Here is a 17,407-nt window from a genome sequence, read left to right as displayed (position 1 = left end):
GACAAAATAAATAATGAAAGTATATTGCAGACTTTTTTTTTATATAAATACGATTTATCATTTTATATTTTCAGCTCAAAGTGTTTAATATCCCTCTAAATACCAATACTTTACCTCTTCCCTTGAAAATATTTAAAAAAGAGTTTAATATGCTAGACTGCATAGAATCTTTTTATTCGCCAAAACGTGACTTTTACTATTTACTTTGTGCAATGTAAATTCACTCTATGCCCGTTCAGAGTACATCCGCTTCTGGAGCTTGTCCACAGTGTTACACTTTGCTGAAAGGTTTATCTAGGCAAGCTCAGGAGCAGCAGAGAACCTAGGTTCTAGCTGTTGATTGGTGCCTGCATATATGTATATCGATTGTCATTGGCTCACCCATGTCTTCTGTTAGAAACCAGTACTGCATTGCTGCTCCTTTAACAAATGATACCAAGAGAATGAAACAGATTAGATAATGTAAGTAAATTAGAGAGTTGTTTAAAATGGTATTCTCTATCTGAATCATGAAAGAAAAATTTTGGGTTTCATGTCCCTTTAAAGGGACACTGAACCCAAATTTTTTCTTTCGTGATTCAGATAGAGCGTGCAATTTTAAGCAACTTTCTAATTTACTCCTATTATTTTTTCTTCGTTCTCTTGCTATCTTTATTTTAAAAAGAATACATCTAAGCCTTTTTTTTTTTTTCTTGGTTCAGAACTCTGGACAGCACTTTTTTATTGGTAGATGAATTTATCCACCAATCAGCAAGAACAACCCAGGTTGTTCACCAAAAATGGGCCGGCATCTAAACTTACATTCTTGCATTTCAAATAAAGATACCAAGAGAATGAAGAAAATTTGATAATAGGAGTAAATTAGAAGGTTGCTTAAAATTTCATGCTCTATCTGAATCACAAAAGAAAAAAATTGGGTTCAGTGTCCCTTTAATCCGCCATAGTAATGCCTACTTTCACGGTCCAGAGTAATATGTTTTAGCATCGTCTGCTGCTGCAACGATAGGAAATTGACGTATGAACAGACAATGATAAGGGATGTGATGTTTCTGCAGCGGTTGCGCGTGTTTTTATCCTGATTCTCATCATTGCTACTTATAATAGTCGTAGGCATCAGACAAAATAATGGATTCTAATTTTATTCTGACTGAAATGAAGCAGAGCATAATATTCTTGTCTGTGTGCTTTGTTCTCTGCTGTAAATTGTTTTGTCCACATGGCAGGCTGTGCATGATTTCCCTCACCATAATTGATGTAAAATAACTCATTGCTTGGCTGTACTGTGTTCACAATTCTGAAGGAATGATTACCCATTTGAAGGGCAAGCATATTCACTTTAGATTCCAGGAAGAACGTTGCACAGCGCTCTGTGTCTCTCCTCAAATATTATGTTGTCTGCCTAAAATATGATTGACACATGACGGATATGTACAAAATGTAGAAATCATCAGAAAATCTTATATTTTGTGTGTGTGTGTGTATATATATATATATATATATATATGCGCTACATTTAGCCACCAATGAGCAGGTGTAACTCTGGTTACAAAAAAAAAAAATGGGCCTGCTCCTAAGCCTTACATTCCTGATTTTTTAAATAAAGACAGCAAGAGAACGAAGAAAATTTGATAATAGGAGTAAATTTAGAAAGTTACTTAAAGGGATACTAACCCCACATTTTTTCTTTCATGATTCAGATAGAGCATGCAATTTTAAGCAACTTTCTAATTTACTTCTATTATCAATTTTTCTTTGTTCTCATGTTATCTTGATTTGAAAAAGCAGTAATTAAAGGTTAGGAACCGGCCCATTTTTAGTTCAGCACCTTGGTAGAGCTTGCTGATTGGTTTGCTACATTTAGCCACAAATCAGCCAGTGCTACCCAGGTTCTGAACAAAAAATGGTCCGGCTCTTAAGCTTACAGTACTGCTTTTTCAAATCAAGATAGCATGAGAACGAAGAAAAATTGATAATAGATGTAAATTAGAAACATGCTTAAAATCTCAAGCTCTATTTGAATCATGAAAGAAAAAAAATTGGGTTTAGTATCCCTTTAAAATTGCATGTTCTATCTGAATTATTAAAGGGACACTGAACCCAATTTTTTTTCTTTCGTGATTCAGATAGAGCATGCAAATTTAAGCAACTTTCTAATTTACTCCTATTATGAATTTTTCTTCGTTCTCTTGCTTTCTTTATTTGAAAAAGAAGGCATCTGAGCTATATATTTTTTTTTTGGTTCAGAACCATGGAAAGCACTTGTTTATTGGTGTGTGAATTTATCCACCAATCAGCAAGAACAACACAGTGTGTTCACCAGAAATGGGCCAGCATCTAAACTTACATTCTTGCATTTCAAATAAAGATACCAAGAGAATGAAGAGAATTTGATAATAGGAGTAAATTAGAAAGTTGCTTAAAATTGCATTCTCTATCTGAATCACGAAAGAAAAAAAATTGGGTTCAGTGTCCCTTTAAAGAAAAAAATTTTGGTTTATTATCCCTTTAAGATCTATATCAATTCATGCTGCCCTTTTGTCTATTAAACCTTCTGCATGATTTTTGTTTGACTGTAAAATAAGATAAACCTTCTTAGCTAACGGTTTCCTAACCTTGAAACACTCTAAATATTTCTTGTTCCCAGTTATTTGTTTTATAACTCACTGCTCAGCAGAACAGATCCTGGCAGGTAGCAGAGGGTGTAATGCAGTGAAATTGCATAGCACACACCCAGTGTGCATTGCGTAATTTTATAAAGTCTTATTATTCTCATACTCAGTATATTTACTAAACTGTAGCCTCCTTGCTGGCCTACATTTCATAAAATCGGTTGTACTTTAAAGACATTCCAGTGCTATACAAATAAATGATAATAATAATTACAGAGCTATTGAACACGTAATGCAATAAGTAAACGGAAAAAAAATGTTTCTTGCAGTGGAAAACAAGATATACCATGTGGACTGTGGTGGGATTCAGCTGGTTCTCACCAGTTCTAGTAAACCTGTTCCTAAAATGTCCCAGGTGCTCAAGAACAGGTGGTTAGGTGATGCCAACTTCCTTAAAGGGACAGTATACTGTAAAATTGTTTTTCCCTTAAAGGGATACTGAACCTAATTTTTTTTATTTTGTAATGCAGATAGAGCATGCAATTTTAAGCACCTTTCTAATTTACTCCTATTATCATTTTTTTTTTCCTTCTCTTGGTGTCTTTATTTCAAAAAGCAGGAACGTAAAGCTTACAAGCCGGCCCATTTTTGGTTCAGCACCCTGGGTAGCGCTGGCTATATTTAGTCTTGTAATTTGATATAGACAACTGTACCAGTGAGACTGAAAGTGTAAAGGTTCTAATATAACCGGGGCAAATTTCCTAACTTTTTGGATTAGAAGTTAGAGAACCTGTTGCTACAATTTCTGGATCCCACCACTGCACTGGGACATCTGACACTGCTACAAATGTATTATTTTGAAGCACTTACAGATTCATTTTCAAAGTTGTCTATGGGGTTTATTTTATGTTCGCCTTTAGTTTCCTACACGTCACCATCAGAATTTGGAATGTCAGTCAGAGAATTGGACTTATATGCTGACTTTAGATACTAATGTAATCACTCCAAAACGTTGGGTTGAGTGTTTGGATGTGATCCACTCACTGCAATAGCAGATGTGGCATCTACATATTGATAAATGAAAGGAGGATAGCAGGTAACAGATTGTATGCAAAGTATGACCAAGAGAAGTCATGCAGGCAAAAGTTCATATACAGGTAGCCGGTCTAAACCAATTTGCAGTGCATCTAAATACAGTAGCGAGAAAACAGGTCAAGCTGAGGCCATGCACAAAAAATAAATTTAAAGGGACATTATAGGCCAAAATAAACTTTCATGATTCAGATAGAGCATGTAATTTTAAACCATTTTCCAATTTACTTTTATCACCAATTTTGCTTTGTTCTCTTGCCATTCTTAGTTGAAAGCTTAACCTAGGAGGTCCATATGCTAATTTCTTAGACCTTGAAGGCCACCTCTTTTCAGAATGCATTTTAACAGTTTTTCACCACTAGATGGTGTTAGTTCACGTGTTTCGTATAGATAACACTGTGCTCGTGCACGTGAAGTTATCTGGGAGCAGGCACTGATTGGCTAAACTGCAAGTCTGTCAAAAGAACTGAAATAAAGGGGCAGTTTGCAGAGGCTTAGATACAAGATAATCAGAGGTTAAAAGTGTATTAATATAACTGTGCTGGTTATGCAAAACTGGGGAAAGTGTAATAAAGGGATTATCTATCTTTTAAAACAATAACAATTCTGGTGTAGACTGTCCCTTTAAAGATATGTCAAACTGCAGATCAGACATTTACAGAAGTTGTCCTCAAGCTGACGCTAAACCAACAATACACAGGTGGCATGACACTGACACCATGGGGCCGATTTTATCATGACCCATATGCACCTGTTTCTGCCCGACCCTTTAGACCACTGCTCCTTAACTCACCCACCATCTCTGAGGCACTGGACAGCAATCAGCCCGATCGGATATGATCGGGTTGATTGACACCCCCTGTTAGCGGCCGATTGGCCGCAAATGTGCAGGGGGCGGCATTGCACAAGCATTTCACTAGAAATGCTTGTGCAATGATAAAGGCAGACATCGGCTCCCAAAAGTGCTAGGTTAAGAAAACTGAACGTAGCAAAAGGCACAGGATGACAAAAGTCATGCCAAGAATAATGTGCTATTCACTGATTATTTTTTTTAAATAATATATATATCTATATCCACCCTTTATCAACATTTTAAAGGGACATTCCGGACAAAATATAAATTCACATAGATGAATTATATCTTAATAGAGACATATTTGCAATATGTATTGGCAAAAATGCTTCTAGTAAAAGTTATCACTGTTTTAGTGTTAACATTTTTCTCTACATGTGCATGCGAAGCATTGCTAGATATTGTCAGTTCACCAGCATTTTAAATACTGCAGCTGCTCAGAATGATAGTTGGGCTTGTATTGTATCAGCAATTAAGAAATTCAGTCATTTACCAGATTATTCAACCACCTTAGGCTCCCTAAGCAAGTGTTGTGTTTAAAATGCTGGTGCACGGTGCATACTTAAATACACCTTTGAAACAACTATATCTTTTTTTATTAGAAGCATTTTTGCTAATACATGTGTATTACGGAAATGCATCCATATGTATTTCAATTTTGACTGTAATGTCCCTTTTAATAATGCACTCTCTCTCTTTTGTCTGCTATCATTGGCTGAACAGATGTGTTCAGCTAGCTCCCAGTAGTGTGCTGCTGTTTAATGCATGTGCAGGGGTTAAACAAACAATTATATAATATAATGCAATAATAAATGTTATAAAATATTAGCACAATAGCGCAATAATAAAATGTTATAAATCCTAGCGTTTATGAATGAAAGTCCCCTTTATTTGTACCAATGGTAAATCCTAGCGTTTCACAAAGTCTAAAATACTTCATGCTGAAAGCTCCTTTATTTGTTCCAAGCGATTTCCGCACTAAGCTGCTAAGGCAGCCCACCGGCAGAACGCTTTTTTCGCTATTTGGCTGAGAGGTGATGTTTCCACCTCTTAGCCAATAGCCGTAATTGATGCCTGTTGGTAAATCTGCTCTTTCCCCCCCCCCCCCCCTTCCTGGATCATTCTTTCCCTGCTTATTTAGTAAGTGTTGTTTTCTGGCTAAAGACCTTGTGCTGCGGTAATGAATAATTTAACGTCCCATTCTTTATTGTACAAAACCTGAAGGTCATTTCATCTTCTTATGTTTCCCTTTTATTGGAAGTTTTATCAAATTTCTTATATGCCTATTTATCTGGCACTTTCTCAAGAGCTCTTTAGTCTGATTTCAGATTGGAATATGGAAGCGATTCCTTTCACACCCTATTAAATTCACCAATACTCCTGTACAGGTGGTGGTAGCTAAAAGCTAATGCGAGATATCTTATCTTCCAATGCAGTGATGTGTATTTCATGCTATAGACACAGCAACTTACCTCCCAATATTTGTTGTTAGGTATTAAAGGAACATAACCCTACATTTTCTTTTATGATTCAGATAGAGCATATAATTTTAAACAAGTTTCCAATTTTACTTCTATTATAAAATTTTCTTCGTTTTCTTCTTGTTATCCTTTGTTGGCTCGGATAAACCTAGTGAACTAATTCTTTGAGGTGTCTGCAAATAAAAAGGGACATAAAACCAAAAAAAAAAATCATAATTCCGATAGAGCAAGCCATTTTAAATAAGTTTCCAATTTACTTCTTTTATCAAATTTTCTTTGTTTTCTTGTTATCCTTTGTTAATACGTAGGAAAATAAGTTCAGGAGTGTGCACGTGTCTGCAGTAATATATGGCAGCAGTTTAGCAACAATGTTATACATTAGCAAGAACACTAGATGCAGCACTATTTCCTGTTATGTAGTGCTTCCGACATGTGCAAAATACCTATATGGATATATCTTCAACAAAGAATAACAAGAGAATGAAGCAAATTTGATAATATAAATAAATTGTAAACTTATTAAAAATTGTATTCTCTATCTGAATCCTAAAAATAATTTTTTGGGGTTTCGTGTCCCTTTAAGGACTGAGGAGGTTGAGGTGGGCAGTTACTTTATTGTGGGTTAGATATATAGGGAGGGGTCATAAGTGGATAGTTGGCAGGATCATGGGCATGTCTGGCGATCTGTAGGTGTGTTTGGGTAGTCTGTGGGCATCTTGGTATGGGCTGGGCTATGGGAAATTTTGCAAATAGGGACAAATGGCTGTCTTAGAGGGGCAAAGCTCAGAATTAGGGATTGTTTGTCTTAAAAAGGGACAGTTAGGAGGTCTGCTGTACAGATAAACACATACTTACATACACGTATCTACCAACACATGTACATAAACACCTATACATTTATAGTTTGCTGGAGCCATTCAGTGCTGAAAAGTTGCCTACAATCCTGATTTATTTTTTCTAGTATCTTTTCCTTCTTTAGTAAAATAACAGCTATGTGTATGTAGATAGATAGATTTAACCCCTGTATTGCTAAAAGTCCACATGTGAACTAAAAAAATTGACTGACATAGAAACACTAATAATAAATGTGGTTAAATCATTGTTGCATAACCCATACAGAGCTCTGATTTAACACCATGCCAGGTGTGTGTGTTTATGTTAAAGTATATTTATGTGGATACAAGGAAAAAAAATCTACCTAAGCCCTGAAATATATTTTTAAAGTTTTTTTTTTTTTGCTTGTTTGTTTTTAATAAAAGCATATAAAGCTGCCATTTTGTTTTGCGGCCCAGGGACACACTGCTTGAAAAGCCTTGTGAATGTTGTTTAGCGAATTAGTGGCGATTATAATCAAGCCTCTGCATATATCAACCAATGCATGTACAAGGGTATTTTTTTTTTGTGTTCATAATTATGGGGAGTGGAATTTTAAATTTAATGTCCCTTTAAAAATTTCTCACAGATAGTGATAGTGCTGTTGGATCAGGTGTCAATTCTACATGTTCTTTATTTTGTTTGTATTTGAGATTTACAGCGGGTTTCTCTGTTTTGCTTTTATGTTTTGATTATTTTTTTATGTACAGAAAAAGCTACAGATGGCTCCCTACAGAGTGAGGACTGGACGCTTAATATGGAAATCTGTGATATTATTAACGAGACAGAGGAAGGGTGAGTAACTATACAAATTAGTAAACGAATTGAACAGTGTTAACCACAGATAAGAGTACGTCTCCATATACTGCTATGTTTACATTCCCTAGTGAGCTTTGTTGCATTTATAGAGAGATAAAAACATTCTGTTTCATTGTTGTAATAAAAAACAATAATTTTTTTAATGAATATGTGCTGTGTCCATTACTTCCTCTCACAGCCCCACAAGGGCTACATGAAGGCATATCAACTTGATGTAATTAATCTTAAAGAGTTAATAGAGAACTCTAGCTGCAGGCAGTGGCTACACTTTTCTAGCTGCATACAGTGGCTACACTGATAATTTCTAAGTGTTTATATTTCAAGAAAACAAGTAACAAGCACCCTACTCGTAACTTGCACTGCTGGCGATGCATCCCAATCAAAGTGCAGATTACTCCCCTGTAACGCCCAGCTAACTCCCACAGAGCACCTACCCATATGTCATATTTTAGCTATACACCCCCTGGAACGCCCAGTTAACTCCCTAATACCGTCTACATCATGTCTTAGCTACACTCCCCTGGAATGCCCAGCTAATCCCAACAATCCATCTACACCTACGTCATGTCTTCCCTATACTCCCCCTAGAATGCACAGCTAACTCCCACTAACCACCTACGTCATGTCTGCAATCTACCTGACTAATAAAGCTTACAAAAAATACCTCCCTAGTATAACTATAGGATCAATGTCATTGCATATATATATTAAAAAAATAAAACCTATTCTTAAAAAAAAAAACTATTCTACAAAAATACTATTCTAAAAAAAGCCTATTCTAAAGAACACCTAAATTAAAAAAACCCATGAGCTGATCACGTAGGAGCCGGAGTCAAGTTGGATCAATAGAAACTTTGGGGGGGTTTTGGGGTGTGTGTTTTTTTATCTCAAAAGAGCTGAAATTACCTTAGGGCAATGCCTTACAAAATGCCCTTCTTAGAATATATATATTTTTTTAATTAGGATATTTTTAGAATATTACTTTTTTTTATTGGGCAATAGAGCTGTTAGACTTTAGGGCACTGCCCTAACAAATGCCCTCCTAATGGCAATGCCCAAAAAAATGCCCTTTCTCCAACATTGGTGTGTCCGGTCCACGGCGTCATCCTTACTTGTGGGATATTCTCTTCCCCAACAGGAAATGGCAAAGAGTCCCAGCAAAGCTGGCCATATAGTCCCTCCTAGGCTCCGCCCACCCCAGTCATTCTCTTTGCCGTTGCACAGGCAACATCTCCACTGAGATGGTTAAGAGTTTTTTGGTGTTTAAATGTAGTTTTTATTCTTCTATCAAGTGTTTGTTATTTTAAAATAGTGCTGGTATGTACTATTTACTCTGAAACAGAAAAGGATGAAGATTTCTGTTTGTGAGAGGAAGATGATTTTAGCAGACAGTAACTAAAATCGATTGCTGTTTCCACATAGGACTGTTGAGATGAAGTAACTTCAGTTGGGGGAAACAGTTAGCAGACTTTTCTGCTTAAGGTATGACTAGCCATATTTCTAACAAGACCATGTAATGCTGGAAGGCTGTCATTCCCCCTCATGGGGACCGGTAAGCCATTTTCTTAGTCAAACAAACAGAATAAAGGGCTTATTATGGGCTAAAAAACTGGTAGACATTTTTATGGGCTAAATCGATTGCTTTATTTGGGCATTTTATTCAGATTTAGGCTGACAATTTGCATTTATAAACTTGGGGAACGTTTATTAAACGGCAGGCACTGTGTTAGACACCTTTTCCAGTCAGGGGGCCTTCCTAGTTATAGACTGAGCCTCATTTTCGCGCCATTACTGCGCAGTTGTTTTTTTGAGAGCAGGGCATGCAGATGCATGTGTGAGGATCTAAAAATTGCTGGAAAAGCTTCTAGAAGGCGTCAATTGGTATCGTATTCCCCTCTGGGCTTGGTTGGGTCTCAGCAAAGACTATAGCTGGGACTGTATAGGGGTTAAATTTATAGACGCTCCGGTTCCGTTATTTTAAGGGTTAAAGCTCTGAAATTTGGTGTGCAATACTATTAATGCTTTAAGACACTGTGGTGAAATTTTGGTAATTTTTGAACAATTCCTTCATACTTTTTCACATATTCAGTAATAAAGTGTTTTCTGTTTAAAATTTAAAGAGACAGTAACGGTTTTGTTTTAAAACGTTTTTTGTGCTTTGTTGACAAGTTTAAGCCTGTTTAACATGTCTGTGCCTTCAGATAAGCTATGTTCTATATGTATGAAAGCCAATGTGTCTCCCCATTTAAATTTATGTGATAATTGTGCCATAGCGTCCAAACAAAGTAAGGACAGTACTGCCACAGATAATGAAATTGCCCAAGATGATTCCTCAGATGAGCGGAGTAAACATGATACTACATCATCTCCTACTGTGTCTACACCAGTTTTGCCCACGCAGGAGGCCCCTAGTACATCTAGTGCGCTAATGCTTATTACCATGCAACAATTAACGGCTGTAATGGATAACTCCATAGCAAATATTTTATCCAAAATGCCTACTTATCAGAGAAAGCGCGATTGCTCTGTTTTAAACACTGAAGAGCAAGAGGGCGCTGATGATAATTGTTCTGTCATACCCTCACACCAATCTGAAGGGGCCATGAGGGAGGTTTTGTCAGATGGAGAAATCTCGGATTCAGGAAAAATTTCTCATCAAGCTGAACCTGATGTTGTGACATTTAAATTTAAATTAGAACATCTCCGCGCACTGCTTAAGGAGGTGTTATCTACTCTGGATGATTGTGACAACTTGGTCATTCCAGAGAAATTATGCAAGATGGACAAGTTCCTAGAGGTTCCGGTGCACCCCAACGCTTTTCCTATACCCAAGCGGGTGGCGGACATAGTAAATAAGGAGTGGGAAAAGCCCGGCATACCTTTTTGTTCCCCCCCTTATATTTAAGAAATTATTTCCTATGGTCGACCCCAGAAAGGACTTATGGCAGACAGTCCCTAAGGTCGAGGGGGCAGTTTCTACTCTAAACAAACGCACTACTATTCCTATCGAAGATAGTTGTGCTTTCAAAGATCCTATGGATAAAAAATTGCAAGGTTTGCTTAAAAAGATTTTTGTACAGCAAGGTTACCTTCTACAACCAATTTCGTGCATTGTTCCTGTCACTACAGCAGCGTGGTTCTGGTTCGAGGAACTAGAAAAGTCGCTCAGTAGAGAGACTCCATATGAGGAGGTTATGGACAGAGTTCACGCACTTAAATTGGCTAACTCTTTTATTTTAGATGCCGCTTTGCAATTAGCTAGATTAGCGGCGAAAAATTCAGGGTTTGCTATCGTGGCGCGCAGAGCGCTTTGGCTAAAGTCTTGGTCAGCGGATGTGTCATCCAAGACAAAATTGCTTAACATCCCTTTCAAAGGTAAAACTCTATTTGGACCAGAATTGAAAGAGATTATTTCAGACATCACTGGGGGAAAGGGCCACGCCCTTCCACAAGATAGGTCTTTTAAGGCTAAAAATAAGTCTAATTTTCGTCCCTTTCGCAATTTCAGGAACGGACCGGCCTCTAATTCTGTATCCTCTAAGCAAGAGGGTAATGCCTCACAACCCAAACCAGCCTGGAAACCGATGCAAGGCTGGAACAAGGGTAAGCAGGCCAAGAAGCCTGCCACTGCTAACAAAACAGCATGAAGGAGTAGCCCCCGATCCGGGACCGTATCTAGTGGGGGGCAGACTCTCTCTCTTTGCTCAGGCTTGGGCAAGAGATGTTCAGGATCCCTGGGCGCTAAAAATAGTTTCTCAAGGTTATCTCCTGGAATTCAAGGAACTACCCCCAAGGGGAAGGTTCCACATGTCTCACTTATCCTCAAACCAAATAAAGAGACAGGCATTCTTACATTGTGTAGAAGACCTGTTAAAGATGGGAGTGATACACCCAGTTCCAATAAAGGAACAAGGAATGGGATTTTATTCCAATCTGTTCGTAGTTCCCAAAAAAGAGGGAACTTTCAGACCAATTTTAGATTTGAAGATCCTAAACAAATTTCTCAGGGTACCATCGTTCAAGATGGAAACCATTCGAACGATTCTACCCACTATCCAGGAAAGTCAATTTATGACTACCGTGGATCTAAAGGATGCGTACCTACATATTCCTATCCACAAAGAACATCATCAGTTCCTAAGGTTCGCTTTTCTGGACAAGCATTACCAGTTTGTGGCCCTCCCATTCGGGTTGGCCACTGCTCCAAGGATTTTCACAAAGGTGCTAGGGTCCCTTCTAGCGGTTCTAAGACCGAGGGGCATTGCAGTAGTACCTTACTTGGACGACATTCTAATACAAGCGTCGTCCCTGTCAAAAGCAAAGGCTCATACGGACATCGTTCTAGCCTTTCTCAGATCACACGGATGGAAGGTGAACATAGAAAAAAGTTCTCTGTCTCCGTCGACAAGAGTTCCCTTCTTGGGAACAATAATAGATTCCTTAGAAATTAGGATTTTTCTGACAGAGGTCAGAAAATCAAAACTTCTAAGCTCTTGTCAAGTGCTTCTTTCTGTTCCTCGTCCTTCCATAGCGCAGTGCATGGAAGTAGTAGGGTTGATGGTTGCAACAATGGACATAGTTCCTTTTGCACGAATTCATCTAAGACCATTACAACTGTGCATGCTCAAACAGTGGAATGGGGATTATACAGACTTGTCTCCTATGATTCAAGTAGATCAAAAGACCAGAGATTCACTCCGTTGGTGGCTGACCCTGGACCATCTGTCCCAGGGAATGAGCTTCCGCAGACCAGAGTGGGTCATTGTCACGACCGACGCCAGTCTAGTGGGCTGGGGCGCGGTCTGGGAATCCCTGAAAGCTCAGGGTCTATGGTCTCGGGAAGAGTCTCTTCTCCCGATAAACATTCTGGAACTGAGAGCGATATTCAATGCTCTCAGGGCTTGGCCTCAACTAGCAAAGGCCAGATTCATAACGTTCCAATCAGACAACATGACGACCGTTGCATATATCAATCATCAGGGGGGAACAAGGAGTTCCCTGGCGATGAAAGAAGTGACCAAAATAATTCAATGGGCGGAGGATCACTCCTGCCACCTGTCTGCGATCCACATCCCAGGAGTGGAAAACTGGGAGGCGGATTTTCTGAGTCGTCACACATTCCATCCGGGGGAGTGGGAACTCCATCCGGAGATCTTTGCCCAAATAACTCAATTATGGGGCATTCCAGACATGGATCTGATGGCGTCTCGTCAGAACTTCAAGGTTCCTTGCTACGGGTCCAGATCCAGGGATCCCAAGGCGACTCTAGTAGATGCACTAGTAGCACCTTGGACCTTCAACCTAGCTTATGTATTTCCACCGTTTCCTCTCATTCCCAGGCTGGTAGCCAGGATCAATCAGGAGAGGGCCTCTGTGATCTTGATAGCTCCTGCGTGGTCACGCAGGACTTGGTATGCAGACCTGGTGAATATGTCATCGGCTCCACCATGGAAGCTACCTTTGAGACAGGACCTTCTTGTTCAGGGTCCATTCGAACATCCAAATCTGGTCTCCCTCCAGCTGACGGCTTGGAGATTGAACGCTTGATTCTATCGAAGCGTGGGTTTTCAGATTCTGTGATAGATACTCTGGTTCAGGCCAGAAAACCGGTAACTAGAAAAATTTACCATAAAATATGGAAAAAATATATCTGTTGGTGTGAATCCAAAGGATTCCCATGGAATAAGATAAAAATTCCTAAGATTCTCTCCTTTCTACAAGAAGGTTTGGAGAAAGGATTATCTGCAAGTTCTCTAAAGGGACAGATCTCTGCTTTATCTGTCTTACTACACAAAAGACTGGCAGCTGTGCCAGATGTTCAAGCATTTGTTCAGGCTCTGGTTAGGATCAAGCCTGTTTACAGACCTTTGACTCCTCCCTGGAGTTTAAATCTAGTTCTTTCAGTTCTTCAAGGGGTTCCGTTTGAACCTTTACATTCCATAGATATTAAGTTACTATCTTGGAAAGTTTTGTTTTTGGTTGCAATTTCTTCTGCTAGAAGAGTTTCAGAGTTATCTGCTCTGCAGTGTTCTCCGCCCTATCTGGTGTTCCATGCAGATAAGGTGGTTTTGCGTACTAAGCCTGGTTTTCTTCCTAAGGTTGGTTCTAACAAAAATATTAACCAGGAGATAGTTGTACCTTCTTTGTGTCCGAATCCAGTTTCAAAGAAGGAACGTTTGTTACACAATTTGGACGTAGTCCGTGCTCTAAAATTCTATTTAGAGGCTACAAAAGATTTCAGACAAACATCTTCCTTGTTTGTTGTTTATTCTGGTAAAAGGAGAGGTCAAAAAGCGACTTCTACCTCTTTCCTTTTGGCTTAAAAGCATCATCCGATTGGCTTATGAGACTGCCGGACGGCAGCCTCCTGAAAGAATTACAGCTCACTCCACTAGGGCTGTGGCTTCCACATGGGCCTTCAAGAACGAGGCTTCTGTTGACCAGATATGTAAGGCAGCGACTTGGTCTTCACTGCACACTTTTGCCAAATTTTACAAATTTGATACTTTTGCTTCTTCGGAGGCTATTTTTGGGAGAAAGGTTTTGCAAGCTGTGGTGCCTTCCGTTTAGGTAACCTGATTTGCTCCCTCCCTTCATCCGTGTCCTAAAGCTTTGGTATTGGTTCCCACAAGTAAGGATGACGCCGTGGACCGGACACACCAATGTTGGAGAAAACAGAATTTATGCTTACCTGATAAATTACTTTCTCCAACGGTGTGTCCGGTCCACGGCCCGCCCTGGTTTTTTAATCAGGTCTGATGAATTATTTTCTCTAACTTCAGTCACCACGGTACCATATGGTTTCTCCTATATATATTTTCTCCTGTCCGTCGGTCGAATGACTGGGGTGGGCGGAGCCTAGGAGGGACTATATGGCCAGCTTTGCTGGGCTCTTTGCCATTTCCTGTTGGGGAAGAGAATATCCCACAAGTAAGGATGACGCCGGGGACCGGACACACCGTTGGAGAAAGTAATTTATCAGGTAAGCATAAATTCTGTTTTTCAGGGCAATCTCTTATGTTTAGGATATTTTATTGTTTGCTTGTATGTTTTTTAATGGCCAAAAGAGCTAAAATTACCTTAGTGAAATCCCCTACCAAATGCCTTTATCAGGGTAATTTTTAGTATTTGGGGGTGGGGTTATTTTGGTTTTAGATTAGGGATTTTCGTGCCAAGTAAAATAATTTAATCACTTTAGGACAATGCTTTGCAAAATGCCCTTTTCAGGACAATTTTTAGAATGGTTTAGGTGTTAGTATAAAGTTTTTTTTTTATTTTTGGGTGGCTTTTTTTAAAGGGGACTTTAGTTTTAGAATAGACATAAGTTGTTTTGTTTGTTTTTTTTGGTAGTGCTTTGTTTTGTTTTTGTAATGTGTTTTTTGATTTTGTTATGTTAGTGTTATTTTGTATATCTTAGGGGGTTTTAGGTTAAAGGTCTTGTGGGGGTTAGCTGTTAAGTAGTGCAGGGCTAGTTTGCGTTGGGGGGCTGTTTCGGTTTTGGGTTAATAGGCTAGAGGGTGTTTTGCGTTGGAAGGTTGTGGGGGTTTAGGGGTTAATAGGCTAGGGATTATTTGCGTTGGGGGGTTGTGGCGGTTTAGGAGTTAATAGGTTAGGGGGTGTTTGCGTTGGGGGTTGTGGCGGTTTAGGGGTTAATAGGCTAGGGGGGTGTTTGCGTTGGGGGGTTGTGGCGGTTTAGGGGTTAATGGGCTAGGGGGTGTTTGCGTTGGGGGTTGTGGCGGTTTAGGGGTTAATAGGCTAGGGGGTATTTGCATTGTGGCGATTTAGGGGTTAATAGGCTAGGGGATGTTTGCTTTGGGGAGTTGTGGCAGTTTAGGGGTTAATAGGTTAGAGGGTGTTTGCGTTGGGGATGTTGTGGCGGTTTAGGGGTTAATAGGCTTGGTGGTGTTTGCGTTGTGGCGATTTAGGCGTTAATAGGCTAGGGGATGTTTGCTTTGGGGAGTTGTGGCAGTTTAGGGGTTAATAGGTTAGAGGGTGTTTGCGTTGGGGATGTTGTGGCGGTTTAGGGGTTGTTTTTTGAGTAGTAGAGTCCCAAGTTTGGGTTTCATGTCAATTTAAGTTGTTCTTCAGCATCAGGGTTATGTGAGATGAGTAAAAAAATAAATAAATAAAAACATCAGTAACTGTCTGTCTTGAATTTAACCCCTCACGGCAGTGACGTACTCTGTATGTCACATTCTCCTAGGGTATTAAAGGCCTCTAACAGCATGGATATCACAGACAGAAGCGAAACTGAGCTGTTTCTCCATGCCTCACTGTGTGATACATGCAGAAATAGCACTGTCTTTTCACTGTCAGCAGGACCCGTGTTATTACACAAATGACAGCAGATTACAGCTTACGTCTGCTGTCTTTAAGGGGTTAAAACTATGGGTTTCATTTATCGAATTGCCGAAGGCTGCTTTAGAGCCATTGTGGCACAGTCTCACTGATTCAAGCCTGCTTGCTGCAAGTTAAGAAGCATCGGTCGCAAGACAACAACTTTCTTACCTCTCCACCATCTCAGAGGAGGCGAAGTTTAAAAAAACAAACAAACCCCCCCACCCCAGAACATATTTGTTTTGGGTGATTGACAGGCCATGTTCTTGGGCAATTGGTAAACAAGAGCAGGGGGTAATGATGAATGGAAAAAAAATTGTACAGTAATAAATGACACTATTTGTCCGCTGCCCTTCACTGTGGGCACAGGTGGGACAGGTTCTCTAATTGGGAACATTGTCTATCATTGACATGATAAATAGGGCCCATTACATGTATATTCTCATCAACTTGACCATAACAGCTGCTTCTATATATATTTAGTAGCTGTTTTGTCCGTGTGATACGTGTGGTACAAATTTCAGGGTTAGTAAATGGTAAATATATATATATATATATATATATATATATATATATATATATATATATATATATATATATATATATATATATATATATATATATATATATACAGTATCCCACAAAAGTAAGTACACCCCTTACATTTTTGTAAATATTTTATTATATCTTTTCATGTGACAACACTGAGGAAATGACACTCTGCTACAATATAAAGTAGTGAGTGTACAGCCTGTATAACAGTGTAAATTTGCTGTCCCCTCAAAATAACTCAACACACAGCCATTAATGTCTAAACCGTTGGCAACAAAAGTGAGTACACCCCTAAGTGGAAATGTCCAAATTGGGCCCAAAGTGTCAATATTTTGTGTGGCCACCATTTTTTTCCAGCACTGCCTTAACTCTCTCTTGGGCATGGAATTCACCAGAGCTTCACAGGTTGCCACTGGAGTCCTCTTCCACTCCTCCATGACGACATCACAGAGCTGGTGGATGTTAGAGACCTTGTGCTCCCCCACCTTCCGTTTGAGGATGCCCCACAGATGCTCAATAGGGTTTAGGTCTGGAGACATGCTTGGCCAGTCCATCACCTTTACCCTCAGCTTCTTTAGCAAGGCAGTGGTCGTCTTGGAGGTTGTAAAAAATTAGAGTGAAAGTTGGCGCTAACTATAAATCCTAAAGGCCTAGTGATAAAAACTACTCCTCCTTAGTAGTTTGGGCAGAGCAATGAACATGTGGAAAGTGAAAACACTGGCGCTGTAAAAAACAGCTAGGATCTATACTACTGTGTATTCAAAAACAATGTCCTCATAACATGAAACCTC

At 39.3% G+C, this 17,407-nt stretch overlaps 1 protein-coding gene across 4 annotated transcripts in view; it reads left to right on the top strand.

Moving 5' to 3' along the window:
- TOM1L2 (target of myb1 like 2 membrane trafficking protein) overlaps positions 1 to 17,407 on the top strand; it is a 367,857-nt gene that overhangs the window by 11,138 nt on the left and 339,312 nt on the right. For all 4 annotated transcript variants that reach the window (XM_053694561.1, XM_053694560.1, XM_053694559.1 and 1 more), the window contains exon 2: positions 7,619 to 7,703. In XM_053694561.1, the coding sequence (XP_053550536.1) occupies positions 7,619 to 7,703 (85 nt within the window). The remainder of the gene's footprint in view (positions 1 to 7,618; positions 7,704 to 17,407) is intronic.

This window comes from Bombina bombina, chromosome 11, assembly GCF_027579735.1.
Source record: "Bombina bombina isolate aBomBom1 chromosome 11, aBomBom1.pri, whole genome shotgun sequence".
NCBI classification, from domain to species: domain Eukaryota; kingdom Metazoa; phylum Chordata; class Amphibia; order Anura; family Bombinatoridae; genus Bombina; species Bombina bombina.
Note: the sequence above shows the minus strand (reverse complement) of the source record. Positions and strands in the feature narration are given on the sequence as shown.